General features: G+C 46.0%; 1 protein-coding gene across 3 annotated transcripts in view; it reads right to left on the reverse strand.

Moving 5' to 3' along the window:
• MAD1L1 (mitotic arrest deficient 1 like 1) overlaps nucleotides 1-14,138 on the reverse strand; it is a 655,729-nt gene extending 641,591 nt beyond the window's left edge. Inside the window, exons 1-7 of one of the 3 annotated variants that reach the window (XM_075010828.1) lie at nucleotides 14,106-14,138; nucleotides 11,886-12,048; nucleotides 9,513-9,653; nucleotides 7,861-8,040; nucleotides 4,765-4,889; nucleotides 3,369-3,450; nucleotides 1,043-1,173 (exon numbers count right to left, since the gene is read on the reverse strand). In XM_075010828.1, the coding sequence (XP_074866929.1) occupies nucleotides 1,043-1,173; nucleotides 3,369-3,450; nucleotides 4,765-4,889; nucleotides 7,861-8,040; nucleotides 9,513-9,653; nucleotides 11,886-12,035 (809 nt within the window). In that variant the 5' untranslated portion in view covers nucleotides 12,036-12,048; nucleotides 14,106-14,138. Of the gene's footprint in view, nucleotides 1-1,042; nucleotides 1,174-3,368; nucleotides 3,451-4,764; nucleotides 4,890-7,860; nucleotides 8,041-9,512; nucleotides 9,654-11,885; nucleotides 12,049-12,544; nucleotides 12,678-14,101 lie in introns of those variants that run through there. The other 2 variants (XM_075010829.1, XM_075010830.1) reach the window with 2 other exon arrangements.
• Nucleotides 14,139-16,102: the final 1,964 nt, after the last annotated feature.

The following is a 16,102-nucleotide window of genomic DNA, read 5'->3' on the forward strand; positions in this document are numbered from 1 at the left end:
TGAGTACACAGGCAATTCCCTTGGTGTAGCCTCATACAGATAAGTCACTGAATTCTAGCTCCCTTGCTGAACAATGGCTGTTGATGATTATTTTGACTCCTGCCTGCGTGTTGGTTACTCTCCTTATTCTTGTCTCTGGGGAGCTAATATGCACCTGATTCCTCAACTTCCAGCATGTTTTAGTGACCAACCATACAACACAATCTCATACCTTCACCTGCACTTAACATATACATATGGGTTTCAGCAATTCATAATCTTGCTCTGATACCTCACACGGTATGCTTTATATGCAATATCACAATTATATACAAATGAGGGATATGGAGGTTACACGGCTCCTGCTCAAACTCTAGAATGCCACAAACAGATTCTAAAGAAGAGGCATCACCAGAGCAGCTTATAAACTCCAGCAGCCAGTTTTTCAGCATGATACACTGGCATACGAACCCTTCAAAACATGAGTGGCAAAGCAGCATGTTTGGTCACAAAGTAAGAATGTAAAATCTTTGTCAAGATATTACAGGGATAGACGTGAGAAAGGTTGTGAGACAGGAGAGAGAGAGCCCATCAAAAATCCTAAAAAGAAAGAATTTACTATCAGCAAATGTTTGGTATCAGATCCCTCCCCAGTCTCCTCTTTGCTACACAAAAAGCCAGAATTAGTTACCAAAAAAATAAAATAAGCATATAATCTAACATGCATACAACCTTGCTTGGATCCAAGCTAGAAGGTAAATATGTCTCACCTTCCAAAATGGCCAATCTTCATTTCATTGCCTTTTCACTCCACATGAAAGATTAACCAGAATCCTCCAAATCACAATTACTAGTAACCATTAAAACACTGGCCCAACCTCATATACAGTAGATACAGAAAGCCTTTACACTTCCTTCCATAGCCTCCCACCTGGAAATTTCCATTCTGTACAATACACTGCACTGAAGATCACCAAAATGACAGCAATGGGGGATGGACCACAGCAAAAGATAACCTGTCTTGATGTCGGCTCTGTATTGAAAACACATCTCTCCTTCTCACCTGAGGTAGGCATTATCCTCTCTGAGCTGCAGAAGCTCACGTTCCATCTTTGGGAGTCGGGCCAGTTCTGCTTTCATGTTCTTCACAATTGAAGCATCTTGCTCCTGCAGGGAGAGTTTCTGTTCCAGATCCTGGAAGGCAGTTGATGACATTAGAACAAGACAATTGAAAGCTCAGTGCTCTCTCTCCACCAGACTGCTAAACCTGTCCAAACTCTTCTACCTAATGCTCTGTCCTTATATTAACTCAAACGTATATCAGAAATGGGTTCTGTTCGCATTTAAAACAGGGAAGGAGAATCGTTTTTTGGGTCAGGGCTCACTGACTCAGAAGAATCAGATGGGAGCCACTGACCTGTCCTCCCCTCCCTACAACACACACACCCAATAAGGTGTGTAACCCCACAACTGAGAAGCAGAAAAGACATTCACCTCATGTGAAGGTTTACAACAGCAAACATTGGAGTGAAGGAGCTTGGGGTACAGGGTCTGAGCAAGAGGTGGGGTATAGGAGCAAGCTTGGGCACAGGCTCTGGATGGGAGGTAAGACGCAGTAGTGGGCTTGGGATGTGGGGCCTGGGGTGGAAGGTAGATGTATGAGTGGGCTGAGAGTGAGGGTGCCAGGTCCAGGCAAGACAGAAGATGTAGGAGCAGACTGAGGGGGCTGGCTCTGGGTGGGAGGTACGGTACAGGAGTGGCCCAGGGGTGCAGGCTGGGAGTGAAGGCTCTGAGTAGTATGTAGGGTGCAGAAGTGAGTTGGGGTGAGGGAGTGTGCCCTGGAAGAAGCGGTCAGGAGCAATGGTGGAGAAGCGAGACGTCTGGATAAAAGGGAGGGTACAGAAGGAGGCTGGGAATATGGGGTCTTGCAGGAGTGGGATGGCGGTGGGGATGCAGAGAGGGTGCAGGAACAGGCTGGAGGTGTAGGGTATGGGCAAAAGCAACAGGGGATGGGGGCATGCACACAGCTCTGCTTGCTGCAGGGAACCAGTTCCTGCCACTCCCATTGGCCACAACTTGGCCAATGGGAGAAACAGGGGGCTGTACACTGAAGCGCATAGTAGCTGCTTCCTCCCCACCACCAGGCAGCACCCACAGACTAGATGTAGCCCCAGAGTTTGCCTAGATCGGGCTCACAAGGCTTGTTGCCTCCTCCTGCCCCCAGAGCCAGCAGTAGTGCTCCAGCAATGGCGCCCCCATGTGACTGGAATGTGAACACCTACGCACACCCTGAGGAGGTAGGGGGAAGCCCTGATCTGGGTTTCCCAACCCTGATTTAAAAGGATACCTGACCTCCCTCTTTCACATTAATTCCCTCTTAGTCAAGGAGTAATAAATCAAATGTTTCCTCTTCTCACCTACAGTAAGGTAATATATATGAGAAATGGGTACTCTGATGGGCTTATTAGGAGTGGACAGAACAGACACGAACCACGGAAATAGAGGGCAACAAGCAGTGCACACCCCCTTGACACTGGTGTAACCCCACATGGTGGCTTTTCCAGAAAACTAAGAGTTTATTTTGAGCAGTATTGCAGTTTGTTATCCTTTCCCAACCACTACTTCCTGTCACTTGGCATGTTGTAGAAACTTCTCTTGACGCATCTCTGAAAAATTGGCAATGTTGATGCCCTTCATTCTTTTTCTACTCAAGGTCAACCATAGGAAACACCACAAGCTGCATTTGCTCAAAGCCAAATTTAATTCATTTCATCCGTCTTTCTCTCTCCTGCCTCCTATCTTCGCAAAAGAGGACCACTCCAAACTAGCCTAAAAGTTGGTTTGGCACCACAAAAGGCACCTTCATACTTTTTCCAGCAGGTAAACCTGCAATCAGAAAGTACAGCTAACTGTACTTTACATACATAGATAACCTGATTTCAGTGGAAGGATTTCCACAGGAGCAGCAACTGAGCTCAGAGTTGTGTGGCTTATCATCTGCTATGAAAAATCATACATGTCTAGAAGTATTGTGCCACATCCTGAGTGATCAGACAAGACCAGCCTGAGCTTGCATCCAAATATTCTGCTCGAGAAGGATGGAAATCAGTTACCTACAAAGAAGTGATGGACATGGCTTCTGACCAGTTGGCTTCTCAGATATAGAAAAGGCAAAGAGCATTACATAAGTGCAAAATATTATCATCCACCCTTCTAAATTCCGTGCCTTGAAATCTGAATTTAGGTAACTTCAGCTCTACCCAACCTAGCAGGCAAGCTACTTATATGACAGAATGGCTTTTATTACTTCCTGCAAAAACTTTTTTGAGATATTTTTTCTCTGTAAAAACAGAAAGCAGACTACCAGCATGGGTCATACTCCCCCTCACCTTAATTTTCTGCTCGTGTTCTGCCAACAGAGACTGGCTTGCTTGCAGCAACTGGATTTGCTGGTTGGCCTCCTGATATTTTCTGTTTTACACAGACATAAGAGATTTATTTACATACCTATCTGCATCACTTGATGGGAAAAATCAGAGTATATAAGAGGAACACACTATTCAAGCCCTGTTTACCACCTTGACCGAGGGCTGTAGTGTAAATGCAAGAACTGCCCTGCAGGACCTCTCTTTAAGGTTCTGTGACAACCAAGATATTCAGTATGAAGAATGATTCTCTCTACTTAGGAAAGCAGAATTATTAATTCTTATAAAAATAGTTTCTTCATATGTCCATAGATATCCTCATGTTACTCCATGCCCACACCAACAAATACATGGAGTATATTATAATTTAAAAAAAAAAAGTTCTTTAAATCGGGGGGGGGGGGGAACCCCCCAGCCTGCAGTCCAGATCCAACCCACAGCTTGCTTGGATCCAGCCCCTGAGGTTCATGCTCTCCGCCCCAGCTCTGCGCTGCCTGAAGAGGCTTTTCCCCCAGCACTCTGATTGGCTGGATTGCACCTAATTGTAGAAGCAGGGGGCAGTGCCTAGGAGCCCCCCTCTTCACCCACACCCTGCACCATCAGACCACTACTGTACTCCCCACAACCAGATCCCTCACCCTGCTCCTACACTCCTCTCCCACCCTCACTGCCCAACCCCCATCCATTTCTGCACTCCCTCCTCTTCAGATCCCCCATCCCCAGTCTGCTCCTGCACCCTTCCTCCTACCCAGACCCTATGTCCCAAGCTCACTTTCTGGCAGCTCCCTCCCCACAGAACCTCTTGTTTTTGGCCCCTCCCCAGAGCCTATGGCTCTCGTGTGTGAGGGGAATGAAGTGTGTGCCCTCTTTTTGTGTAGTTGCTTTTTTTTTTTTTTCCCAGTAAGGGACCATGTCAATGAGGTAGGTTTGAGTGGCCCCTGGCTGATTTTTATGTGGGTCAATGGCCTCCAACCCAAAAAAGGGTTCCCTACACAGTTTAAACCTTACTCCTAAAAAGAAGTTTTGGTGCATGGAACTGAAAGAAGAGGATGTAACAAGCAGACACACACCTCATTAGATCTTCTAATCACCCCTCAACTATACATAGTACAAAATCAACTATCAACACAAATATGAGAAGCCAAGGAAGTTTTAAGCTTAGGTGTTTGTTTCAAAGGTAGAATTACATTGCTGCTGAGAGCTAGTTTCCACCAAATTTTATAACTATACTTTGCAGATCAAAGAAGTTCTTTGAACAGCAAAAATAAAAAGCTGTTGAATGTTTTCTGAATGACAGCAGCTGCAAAAGACCGAAGGGTTTTTCTTTTTCCCCCCTGGAAGTTGTTGATCCCCTACTCACTTGCGTTGCACATCCAGCTGTTCCATCAGCTCCTGTTTCTGAGATTCGTGGCTTTTCATTTGCATCTCATGATTCATTAAACTCCACTGCAACTCAGATATTTTCCCCTTCAATACACTGATCATCTGGATTCACAGAAAGAAGGGGAAGAATAAAAGACACACAAATAGACCCATGGACTGCAAGGCTGAACATTATGGAATGCAAACTATTGAGATCAAACAACTGACTAATGTGAAACACTGAATCTTGCAATAATTCATAATAAGACCTGCAAATGAATCTCAGAATAAAGTCAAAGAAAAATTTTTGCTCTTTCATCTGTCGCTCAGATTGGCATTTCCATTATCCATTAAGCATATGACCACAAATAGGTACGCAAAAAGCAAGCCTCAAAGCCAGAAATTATGCTCACAAGAGGGTCTGTCCTATGTTTGACAATTATCCCAAAATATCTTAAAATTTTCAACAAGCCAAGTAACAGCTGAGACAACTCCTCAGTAGAGATACAGCTACCACGGTGACGCTACGTCTACACTAGGGGAAAACTTCAAAATGGGAATGCTAATGGCCAAATCAGAGAATACTAATGAGGCACTGAAATGAATATTCAGCACCTCATTAGCATGCTGCCGGCCACGGCACTTTGAAAGTGCCGCATTTCACTCAGGCACGGCTCGTCTACCGGGGGGCGGAGGGGTGTCCTTTCAAAAAGTTGATGTCCTTTCAAAAAGGACACCCCCCCCCATTAGATGAGCCGCACACAAGCGCAACATGGCAGGCTGGCAGCATGCTAATGAGGCACTGAATATTCATGTAAGCACCTCATTAGTATTCTCCGATTTGGCCATTAGCATGTCCATTTCGAACTTTTCCCCTAGTGTAGAGGTACCCTGAGTGTCACAAGAAACAGATATGGCTAAAAGGTCTCGACGGGTAATTTGTTAACCGTTAAGGTGCCACAGGACTGCTCATAGATATGGCTAAGACGTCTATCACAATAGCTTTTGCTATTACATCTTTACTAAGCTACTAGGCTCAGCTCTCACTATCAGAGGGTATAACATCACTGTGCTGGGGATCACCCCAGCAGGGATGAATCCACAAAATATTGATTTCTCACACCACTGAAGACAATAAATTGATCTCCAAATGCATTCCCATGATGTCAATACTGCAATAACATGAGAAGAGTAGCCATCATCAATGGGAGACCAGCCCCTGCCAACACTACCGTGTGGAAAATGACAGTAGGTATGTCAACGTCAGCTACATAAATTGCATAGCTGATGTAGACCGGTGGTAAAGGTCAGTGTAAACAAGGCCTCAGACTCACTCAAAATACATCAGAGGAACCAAAATGAGTACTGCCAAATATGAAAAACTATTTGACTGACAAATCTGATATACCAAATATAGACAACAAAGCAGAAGAAGGAACTTCACAGATTTGAAGAACAAACCACATTGGCTGCAATAACTATTATTCACTTGGCCCTCATGACTCACTCCCACCTTCAGTATTCTGAAAGTGATCAGATAGAATCAAAAATGTGTTAGGTGTTTTAGAACAGAGTTGAGCAAACCGTTTATGTCGGGCCTCTCTTTTTGTCCCTGCAATTACCAGCCCCATCTCCCTTCAACCTATTTAATATAATCCAAACCCATGGAAATTTCAGTTACATTCACATGAAAAAAGCCACCTTTCGGCAGGTATAAGAAAAGAAGTATGTAAAATATAAAAGCTTTATTAATGGGTATATACTCCTACATTAAAAACAGTAACCTACTTCAACATTTTGAATAAGATGGATGAGCCTGAGACCCAACAGACAACTGGGGCTCCCATAGGAAATTTCATACCACGCTGCGCATCCTTGCTTAAGAGCAACACGATTTCTGTCCCAAATTTGAGGGATGTCATGATAAGAGTGGCTCGCAAATAGGTGATTTGAAGGACTCCCAATTATTGATTTATTCCAATTATCAAGCTAAATCTACTCATCTGAACCCATCCTCATGGTTCCTAAATCCCTAAATTTTGCGTGCTTAGCTAGCAAATGTTAGTAAAGGAAATTGCCATATAAGACATATCTGGAATATGTCCTCTCTAGCTAAGTTTCTGCTAAGGTGCATAGCTGTGTTGTTTCCCAGAGCTGCTGTGACCAGGGGACACCCATCCTACCCCAGACCTGTCCCAGCTAGAGAACAGGAGCCCCTACCCAAACTATGCTTTCTAGAGCTGCAGCGGCTGTGGAGAGGCCCCTCTCACCTGACCCTGAGTTGCTGCGTGAGAGAGAGAGCTGGGGGGATTCCTCTCTCCTCCTGGGGCAGCCTGCACCCTTCATCCTCAGCCTCACCTCAGCGCATGCATCCTCATCCAGTGTCCTCACCCCAACACTCTGCACCAGCCCTGTGCCCCCCCCCCGCCCCCCAGCATCCCAAATCCCTCATCTTCGGGCCCACCTCACAGCCTGTGCCTTCAGCTGGAGCCCTGATCCTCTTGCACCCCAACCTTCTAGCATATTATTGAGCCCCCTCCCAGAGCCCAACCTCACGACCCCACTCCTGCCCCATACTATCTATGTGTGGCATGTTTTTTGTTTTGTGATACATCACCTCCCTCTTGGTGCACATAAAAGAAGTCATTCTGTGCATGGGCAACAAAACAAAGGGAACACTGCCTAGACAGCATCATTTCTACTTAAATATCAGCTCTTTGAGCTCATTTCTTTCACTCCCTTGGTACCCTCTCACCTTTTCAATCCCTTCGCTGCTTTCCCCATCTTGGCTTCAAGACTTCTATCCTGATTTCCTCCATGCCCAGAACACTCCTTCCCCTGCCCTTGCCCTCCAACTATCCATCTCAATGTCATTTCACTATTAATCTCCATATTTACTTCCCCAGAATTATTAGCCTGTCTCCTATCCTGTTTAGACTGTAAGCTCTTTGGGGCAGGAGATACACCTCATCTGTGACTGTTAATCATTGTAAACAATGTGGTTTTAATTGTTATAACAAGAATCGATTGCTCTGATTCCACGTGAACCTCAAAGTCAACTAGACAAGTGGGTGAAATAAGAACACGCTCTTACTTCATTAGCTTCAGCCAGTTTGTTCTCCTTCTCCTGCAGCTTCTTGCTCACAGTCTCCATGCTCTTCTTATAAGATTTATTCATCTCCATTTGTTCCTTTAGCTTCACCTCAGCCTCCAATTCCTTTTCTTGATAGAGTTTAATGCGTGTGAGGAGCTCCTGGTTACGGTCAGCCTCTCGCTAGGCAAGGGGAAAGGTAAAGGGACTTCATAAAGAAAGAACCACAGTGGTGAAGACACTGTCCTCTCCTCTTGTCCCCTTTCTCAAAATAGTCCCACAGGCAACCATGCCAACCAATGCTTTTCAGCACCAACCTCTTTAAACACATACCTGCCCCCACTAGCAAAGCTAGTATCTGACTGGCATCTTCTCAATGACAGGGGAATGAAGCAGAGAATTACTAATCAGATTCCAAGCACCTCCTGAACTGATGCAAGAATGCTGGAACACAAAGTTGGCTTTATGGTTTGCATAGAGTAATTTACGTCAGCTCAAACATGAAAACCTTGGATACATTAATTATCCTTGCACAACAAGTTTATTACACTGAACCTGGGACCCTTAATACCTGAAGTAACAAAATGAGTTTCTCTTTGAAATTTCTATTTGCATTACAGCATTTTAAGTCTAAAATATTTTAATCTTTAGGTAAAACTTAAAATACGCAATATAACAGCCAGTGCAATGAAACCAACAACATATGGAGGCAAATTTGCATGGGTGAATCCAGCCAGATTATTTTACTGGCATTCTGACTGTATTTTAAATTACATTTCTAGTTCATTTCTAATTCAAATTGAGTAGCGCGTATTGAAAAATATAAAGCAAATTGCTTTGCTAATCAAAGCAAATCGGGTCACCAATTTACACACTAAGCAAGGATTATGCAAAACAACACAAGGTTTCTGAAACCTTTATCCACATAACTCCTGACACACCAAATTTGAGCAGGATAATTACCACATTGCTGGATTAATGCTGCTTCTTTCTTTTTGTACCAGTATTTTAAGGGTTTCCGTTCCTGACTCAAATGTGGGTTTGAACTGTTCTTGGCTTAATCCCAAAATCACCTGACTTGAGGCAGACTTAGGAACTTACTCAGTGACCAACCATTTCACAGCTACAGAATAAATCTTTCTTCCAATATCCTTATAATATATTGCCAGACCGATTTTTTTTAATTGCAGCAGCTGAACTCTGAAGAGATGCTAAGAGTTTTATAGGATGGCAAAGACCACAAACTCTGCTCCTTATTTTAGTGACATAGCTAAATGAGCACATCTGGGCACAAAACCAGAAAGCAATAAAAGCTATTAGTCACAACTTGAGATCCGCATCTTATCAGGCAGCTTCTCTTATATGGCAGTCACATGACTGGTGCTTTTCCTTCCAGTTCATTACAGCCAAACATACTAAACACTCACAATTGTGCCAAAAAGTGTTCAAATGCATCTGGAAGAAACAAGGTTTAATTCAGTAGACTTCAATCTCCCTTTGTTTTATACTACTGAACAAGAGTGCTAAATAAACAAACTTATAGAATATCTGGTGGTCAGATCAATAACAGACTATTTGTCAGCCACGCAACAGTTTTAATGATCTCAAGGTGCTCTGACTGGAGCCTTGGCTGTCCGCATGAATGCCATACCTACCTCATAGCTCCTGGCATTAGTATTAGCTGCCTTCTCCAGCTCAATGCGAGCTCTTTTGTGGCTCAGCTCCATCTGTATCTTCTCCCGTTCCACTTGCAGGAGCTGAGATTTGGAACGAATCTGCCCAGCTTGTTCTTCCAGCTGATCATTTACCAATCGAAGACAGATATAAAAACACACAATTAGCAGAACAGCAATAATATTTTGCCTTTGTACAATGCACTTCAGTACTGGCTTTCAAATTACTTTATAAAACTTTATATAGTTAGCCCCTCATATCCTATAAGTATCATCACATCCATTTACCAGATGGGGAAACTGAGAAGCAAGAGTTAAATGACATGCCAAAGGCCACACAGAGAATTAGTGACAGCTGAAAATGGGATCGTGGGTGAATTTTGGAGTCTTACCTCCAAATTTCCCACAACAATCATTCGAGATGCTCACTTCTAGAATACACTTACCACGCACAGAACTAAAAAAATTTCTATTACAGATTTTGTTGGTCTTTTCAAAGAAGAAAGAGGAGGTAGCCAAGGGTTTGAGATTAAACCCACGGCTTACATCTGTGAAAATAAACACAGAGCAAAGTAGCAGGTTTTTCCAACTGCAATTAGACATATGTGGTACAACCTAATTTTTATTTTTGAGAATGCGTTTTTGGTATAAAACTACTGTCAAGATTCCTGTGCAACCTTAAATCATTGAAGAAATTAACAGAGTACTTTGTCTTTATGGAACATGACTATTTCCTCCATGTTCAGTCAAAATCCCAGACCTCAACACATATTCACTGAAGACTCTACAACCAACTATGTGACACACAGGGGAAAAAGGGACTAAGGACATTAACAATATTAAAGCCGTAACATGAGGGAGTGGAGAAAGGCATGCCTAGCATTCCAGAGGTTAAAGCAGGGGTCAGCAACCTTTCAGAGGCGAATGCTGAAAGTTGACCTTTCGACCTCTGTGCAAATTCTGTGTGTCGGTGATTTTTTAAAGTCACGAATAGTCTTACTTACAACAACTTTACTCATAAATTAAGATGCAAAGCTTTAGCATTTGGGTGTTGGTGGTAGTGTTATCTGGTCTTTTGTTAATCCACAGGTGGCATGGCTTTCAGCAAGCTCCCAGCTAGCCCTGTCTTACATTAACTGAAACCAATGCTGGGGTGAGGGGAGAAGCCTGGCTCAGTTTGGGACTGACTGGGGAGGAAGCAACAGCTTGATTTGTTGGTCTGAGGACACAAAACAAAACCTCTCCACCCAGCATCTCTGGGAGTGAGTAAAACCAAACCCCGCCCCTCTGGGAAAAAGGGGGAACCTACTGAGAAACTCCAACTTAAGGGGAATCTGGAATCTTGGGGCCACACCTGAAACTGAAATAGGGAGTGGCTACAAGTTCCTGGGCCAAAAATACAGGGGGACAAAAGCCCACTCTTACCCCTGCACCCTCCATTTTCCAGTCACCTACTTAGCCTCCAGGGACCTAACCACACAGAACTTTAAATGCAATGGAAATTTAAATAAAGATGGCAAGGCCTTACTTTACAATCAGAGACATAATCAGAAATCCACAACCAAACTTCAGAACCCAAAAAAATTAAAGGGAGATTTGTGAAAGACATCACCAAAGCGCCCATTGCTATAGCATCTGTGAACACTGGTTTAGTAAATAAGACATTATACTTTGCAGGCTACAATTCTGGTCCAGACTGTGATCCTAAAGAGCAGTGTTTCCCAAACTTAAAATATTTGCATATTACTTTCAGGACTTCGGCCTTATCAGCATACGCTCCCCTTTCCCAGTGCAGTCCCAGTGCTTATTTACTGATTTTTAGTAATTTATTTTCTGCCATGTACCCCTTGAAATGCTTTCACATACCACTGGTTGGGAACAATGTCCAAGAGAATCAATTTGGTGACCTCAATTCAGTCCTCAGAGACAATATCACAAAAACACTACAGCTAGCCCAACCCAGTTGATAGTATGTTCTCAAGAAACAGCAGAAAAGTGTCCATCACTCCACGCAAACCATCAGGTAAGCTCAGTCATGGGGCAAGATGAAGGGAAGTCAAAATACAGCTGCCTGAGTTGGCCTACAGATAACTTAAATGGGAACAATTAAAAGGAAACTACTGAATATTAACCAGGACAATGAATCAGGCCCGTAACTTACCTTTTCTTTTTGGAATGAAAGGATTTAGGAATTTTATTTTGGGTGCAAATTGTCTCCATCATTGACAATGTAGGAATAGCAATATAAGAAGGGGCAGCCCATCTCCTAATTAAAAAAAATCCCCATGCCTGAAAAAAAACTAAATTCTTGACTGTAGGAACACTTCAGCTCTGAGTGACCCATGGAAGTCTCACCTGCACCCTCTGCTGGTACTGCATATGCAAAGTACTTGGAAACGATCCTGGTGTAGCTGGACCAGATGCCCCCTCCACGGACTGCGAAATGAAGTTGTTGAGAGATCGCAAGGTGGAGAACACAGTTGTATTATCCTCCAGGTTCTCCATGGCGAGGTCTCTGCTGTAAACACACATAAATCCAAAACTGAAACATCTGGGGCAGTGTACAGCCTTAGTCATGCTGTAACTTCAGGAAGGCATACTCCTTTCCTCAAGTTATTCAAATGTAGCCACACGATGATTTTTTGCACCTAAAAGAGACTCCACAGCATGGGGTAGCAAAGCAGACTATCAGTACAAAAAGTAGCCATTCCCCCCTGCAGCACCCAGCTGTTGCTCCTAAACAGCTCATATGAAAAGCAGCAAGATATGCTGCCTTGGTGTTTGCACTGGCACTGCCAGCAGGGTCGGTCTCTGCACAGTATAGCCTCCTCAGGGGCTCCAGACAGCAGTGCCTCTGGAGACATGTTACATGCAGCACAGGAGACAGCTCTAATCAGAGAGATGGCTGCAGCTTGCAGTTGCAGGGGTGCTCCCGCAGGCAGCTGTCCCACTCTGTCCCAGTCAGGCATAAAGAATCTGAGACTCTGAAGACAGGTGATGAGTTTCTGACCCACCTTGCCAGGTGGCAGGAACAGAGAAACAGATCTGTCAGAACAATCACCAACAACAGCTAGTGGTTACACTCTGAGGCCACCAAAAGTTTGTTGTGAGAACTCCTGTTCTGGGGTGCACATTGTTCCTGCATACTTTGGGCTCTACAGATTCATGGCTGTGAGAAAAAAGCATTACAGATCATGAAATCTGGCTCTCCTAAGACAGGTCATGATATTACCACACCTATTTCTGCACTGCCTTCAGAGACATGGCTGCTGGCCAGGCATCCAAGTCTAAAGGCAGCGTTGCCACCACTAGTGAGTGAGAGTGGCATGCTATCGGGTTCATCAACAGTGTCCCCTCTAATTCTTCCCATCCCCAAGCAGAATTCATTTTGTTATGTGCACCAATATAGAGGTGATGTGTAACAGATCACTTTCATATTGGTGCAGATAACATTCACATGGTGGGGTGTGGCAAAGGGGCTCTGAGTGTGGGAGAGGGGTCAAGCCTGGGGCAGAGGGTTGGGATGCAAGGATGTGAGAGCTCCAGCTGGAGGCTTGGGCTCAGGGTGGGACAGAGGGTTGGAATATAGGGGGTGAAGGCTCTGACTACATGTGAAGGTGCTGAGGATGAGGGGCTCAGAGAGAGGATGGGTGTGTAGAGATGTGAAGGTTCCAGTTGGAAGTGCAGGCTCTGGAGAGAGACTGGGGATGAGGGGCTCGGGCAGAGGAGCAGGGATGTGAAGACTCCAACTCTCGAGTGAGTCTACCAGGTTGAAGGATTTGGAGTGAAGGAGGGGTGCACCCGGGTTACTGGGAGGTGAGAGGACTCCCCACAGCTCTCTCTCCTCACAGCAGTACCTGGGCTTGCAGACAGAGTTCTCTCCCTACCTCAGCTGCCGACCTCTGAAAGCAGCACCGCTGCCACCACCAGCAGTACAGAAGTAAAGTGTGGCAAACACCCCCCATTGTCCCACAAGAGCCTTGCAACTCCCCTCCCCCCCACACACCTTTTTGGACCCCAACAGTGGGACATTTCAGATGCTCAACTACTCGTGTCCGGAGGAGTCAGTGTTGAGGGCAGGACCCTGCACTGCTGCCCAGAGATAAAGGGTTCAACGCGGGGGAAGAAGAGCCTCAGGGTGCTGCCCCCGGGGGGGTGGGGAGGAATTCAGTGTCAGAGGCCGAGGCCCTGTGCTTCTGCCCGGAGGGGAGCTATTCTGCGTTGGCAGAGTGGGACCTGAGTGCTGCTGTCGGGGTGGGGGGAGGGGTTCTGCATCAGGTGGGGCCCTGCCGCAATCCATGGGGTGGCGGGGGCAGGGCCCAGACTCCCTACCCCGGTGGGGGCAGTGCTAGGGGCGGGGCCCTGCCTCATAACCCCTGGGGTGGTGGGGAGAGTGTCGGGGGCGGGGCCCAGCCTCACTACCCTAGAACGGGTGGTCAGTGTCGGGGGGGCGGGGCCCGGCCTCGCTGCCCGTGGGATGTTAGTGGCGGGAGGTCTCGAGGGGAAGGAGGGAGAAGCCAATCCAGTTCCCGCCCCGGGCGCGAGACAGCGCGCGAGCATCTCACGCTCACCCACCACTGCCGCCTCCTGCTTGGCTCTCCCTCCTCACCCTGGAACGAGATCTCACGAGAACTCGAGCCCAGCTCCCGCGAGACGACGTCGTTTCCCCACCCGCTTTACCGTAATGTTGGGATAAAACGAGTATCCTAGCTGTCGCTCCTCCTACGGTAATCCCGCGAACACGCGCAAACTCTTATTTCCCCAACGCGGTAGACCACAAGGGTCGGTGTCGTGGCGCTGTTGTGTCTGAGGGGATTTTGTGATTCAGCCCTTGGGCTGGGATTTGGGAGGACCACCTCTGCCATAGCACCTCGCTCACGCTGTGGCTCAGTATACTTCCTGCCTCCCCTCCTGTGCTTGTTTAGGCTCTACCAGTCTTTTCCAGGTAGGGACCGGCTTTCACTCTGTACATACAGCGCCTAGCACACCGAGACCTGGCCTTGAGTTAGGGCCTCTACATTCTAGTGCAGTATAAATATGTGAAGGTTCTAATAGGGGACACCCACACAACCTTAACAGAAAGAGTAGGAGGCCCCAGTGCCAGTGACCATCCCTTTGCCTACAAGGCAGGAAGCACCATGCTACAGAACATGCAGGGGACAGAGCAAATAACCCACCCCAGTCCACCCAAATGTTCACAACTCCTGACCACAGTGACAACATCAGCTACATTGTATCCTTTGATCTGCTATCAGAATGGAGCAGGGCACCTGCAGCAATCCTTTGCCTACTACTTCACAGACAGATGTAGCAGGAGAGACTCCTAGGATGATAAACACCACAGGCCACACCTAGAGGCATCCAGACCCTCTACTGATTTGAGAAAGAAAGCAAAACTCTAACCTCAACTAACAACTTTAGTAGCAATATGCCTGCCGCTGCATTGGATTTGCAGTCCCATTAGTAACCAGCATTACGGCTGTCACAAGTAGAAGAATATGCTCAAAGTGCAACAGGGGCACTGGAAAACAAAAAGGCTTGAAGGGAATAAGGAGCCTTTTTAAGATCCTGCCCCTGTTCCCCTGCAAGTAGAAAAAGAATGCATGAATTCTCACTTCCACTTTCTTTACTCGGGCCTTTTTTTTTTTTTTTAAATAATATGCCGTTGCCCGTTTGCCCAGAGCTGATTGTTATAAGGCTGGGAAACTCAGCAATTCACATCTCAATCTCCCCTCCCCAGCAGGAGCACTAAGGATGCCCACTCTATGCTTCAGTCATTCATGCCCTTATCACACTGGAGTGGGAGGATGCAGTTTAATCAAACCATGTTTTTAAACAAAAGTCCAAAATACATTACAGTAACTAAAATGTATACCTTGTAAACCTCCAGATACTACTAAACTTGGATTCCCAGTTAGGCTTCCACTGTGTGTGCAAAAGACTTTGACCAGTTCTTTTCTGGATCAGCATGGGAGAGCCTCCAGCACTTTGCTTTCCATGAACCCAAGCAGGGGTCGGCAACCGGCAGCTCCAGAGCTGCTGAGTTTAGTTCCATTATTTCAGCAGCAGCAGCAGCAGGGCAGGGAGCTGCAGAGAGCCCCTCACTCCTGCCAGCAGAACACCGCTGTGCCAGCCTTCCTTCCACTGGGTGCAGGTGGTTTCTCAGCATAGGTTCCCCAGCCAGCACCATAGATAGGTTAGTCCTGGAGTCAGTTTGGGGCTAAGGTGGGCTAAGCCTGGGGATGGGGGGCAGGTTTGCGGCTGAGAAGGGTTAAGCCTGGGGTTGCAGGGGGGTAAAGCCTGAGGATGGGGAGTGGATTTGGGGGCCAAGTCAGGTAAAGCCTGGAGATAGGGGTGGGTTTGGAGGGTGAGGGGGATAGGGCCTGGGAATGGGGGGAGGGGTGGGGAGAGTTGATGTGAAATTGCTCCTTCCAGCTTAAGAGTCTATCCCCAAGCAGAGAGTTTTCCTTGTCCTCATTTGCTCTCCAATCCAAACAAATTTTCTAACTGGTACAAATCAGTGTGTGCGTGCACTGCTCTTAAAATAGGGTTTATAAAAAGTATGGTTTTAT

The sequence above is a fragment of the Carettochelys insculpta genome, chromosome 16 (assembly GCF_033958435.1).
Source record: "Carettochelys insculpta isolate YL-2023 chromosome 16, ASM3395843v1, whole genome shotgun sequence".
In the NCBI taxonomy this organism is placed as follows: domain Eukaryota; kingdom Metazoa; phylum Chordata; order Testudines; family Carettochelyidae; genus Carettochelys; species Carettochelys insculpta.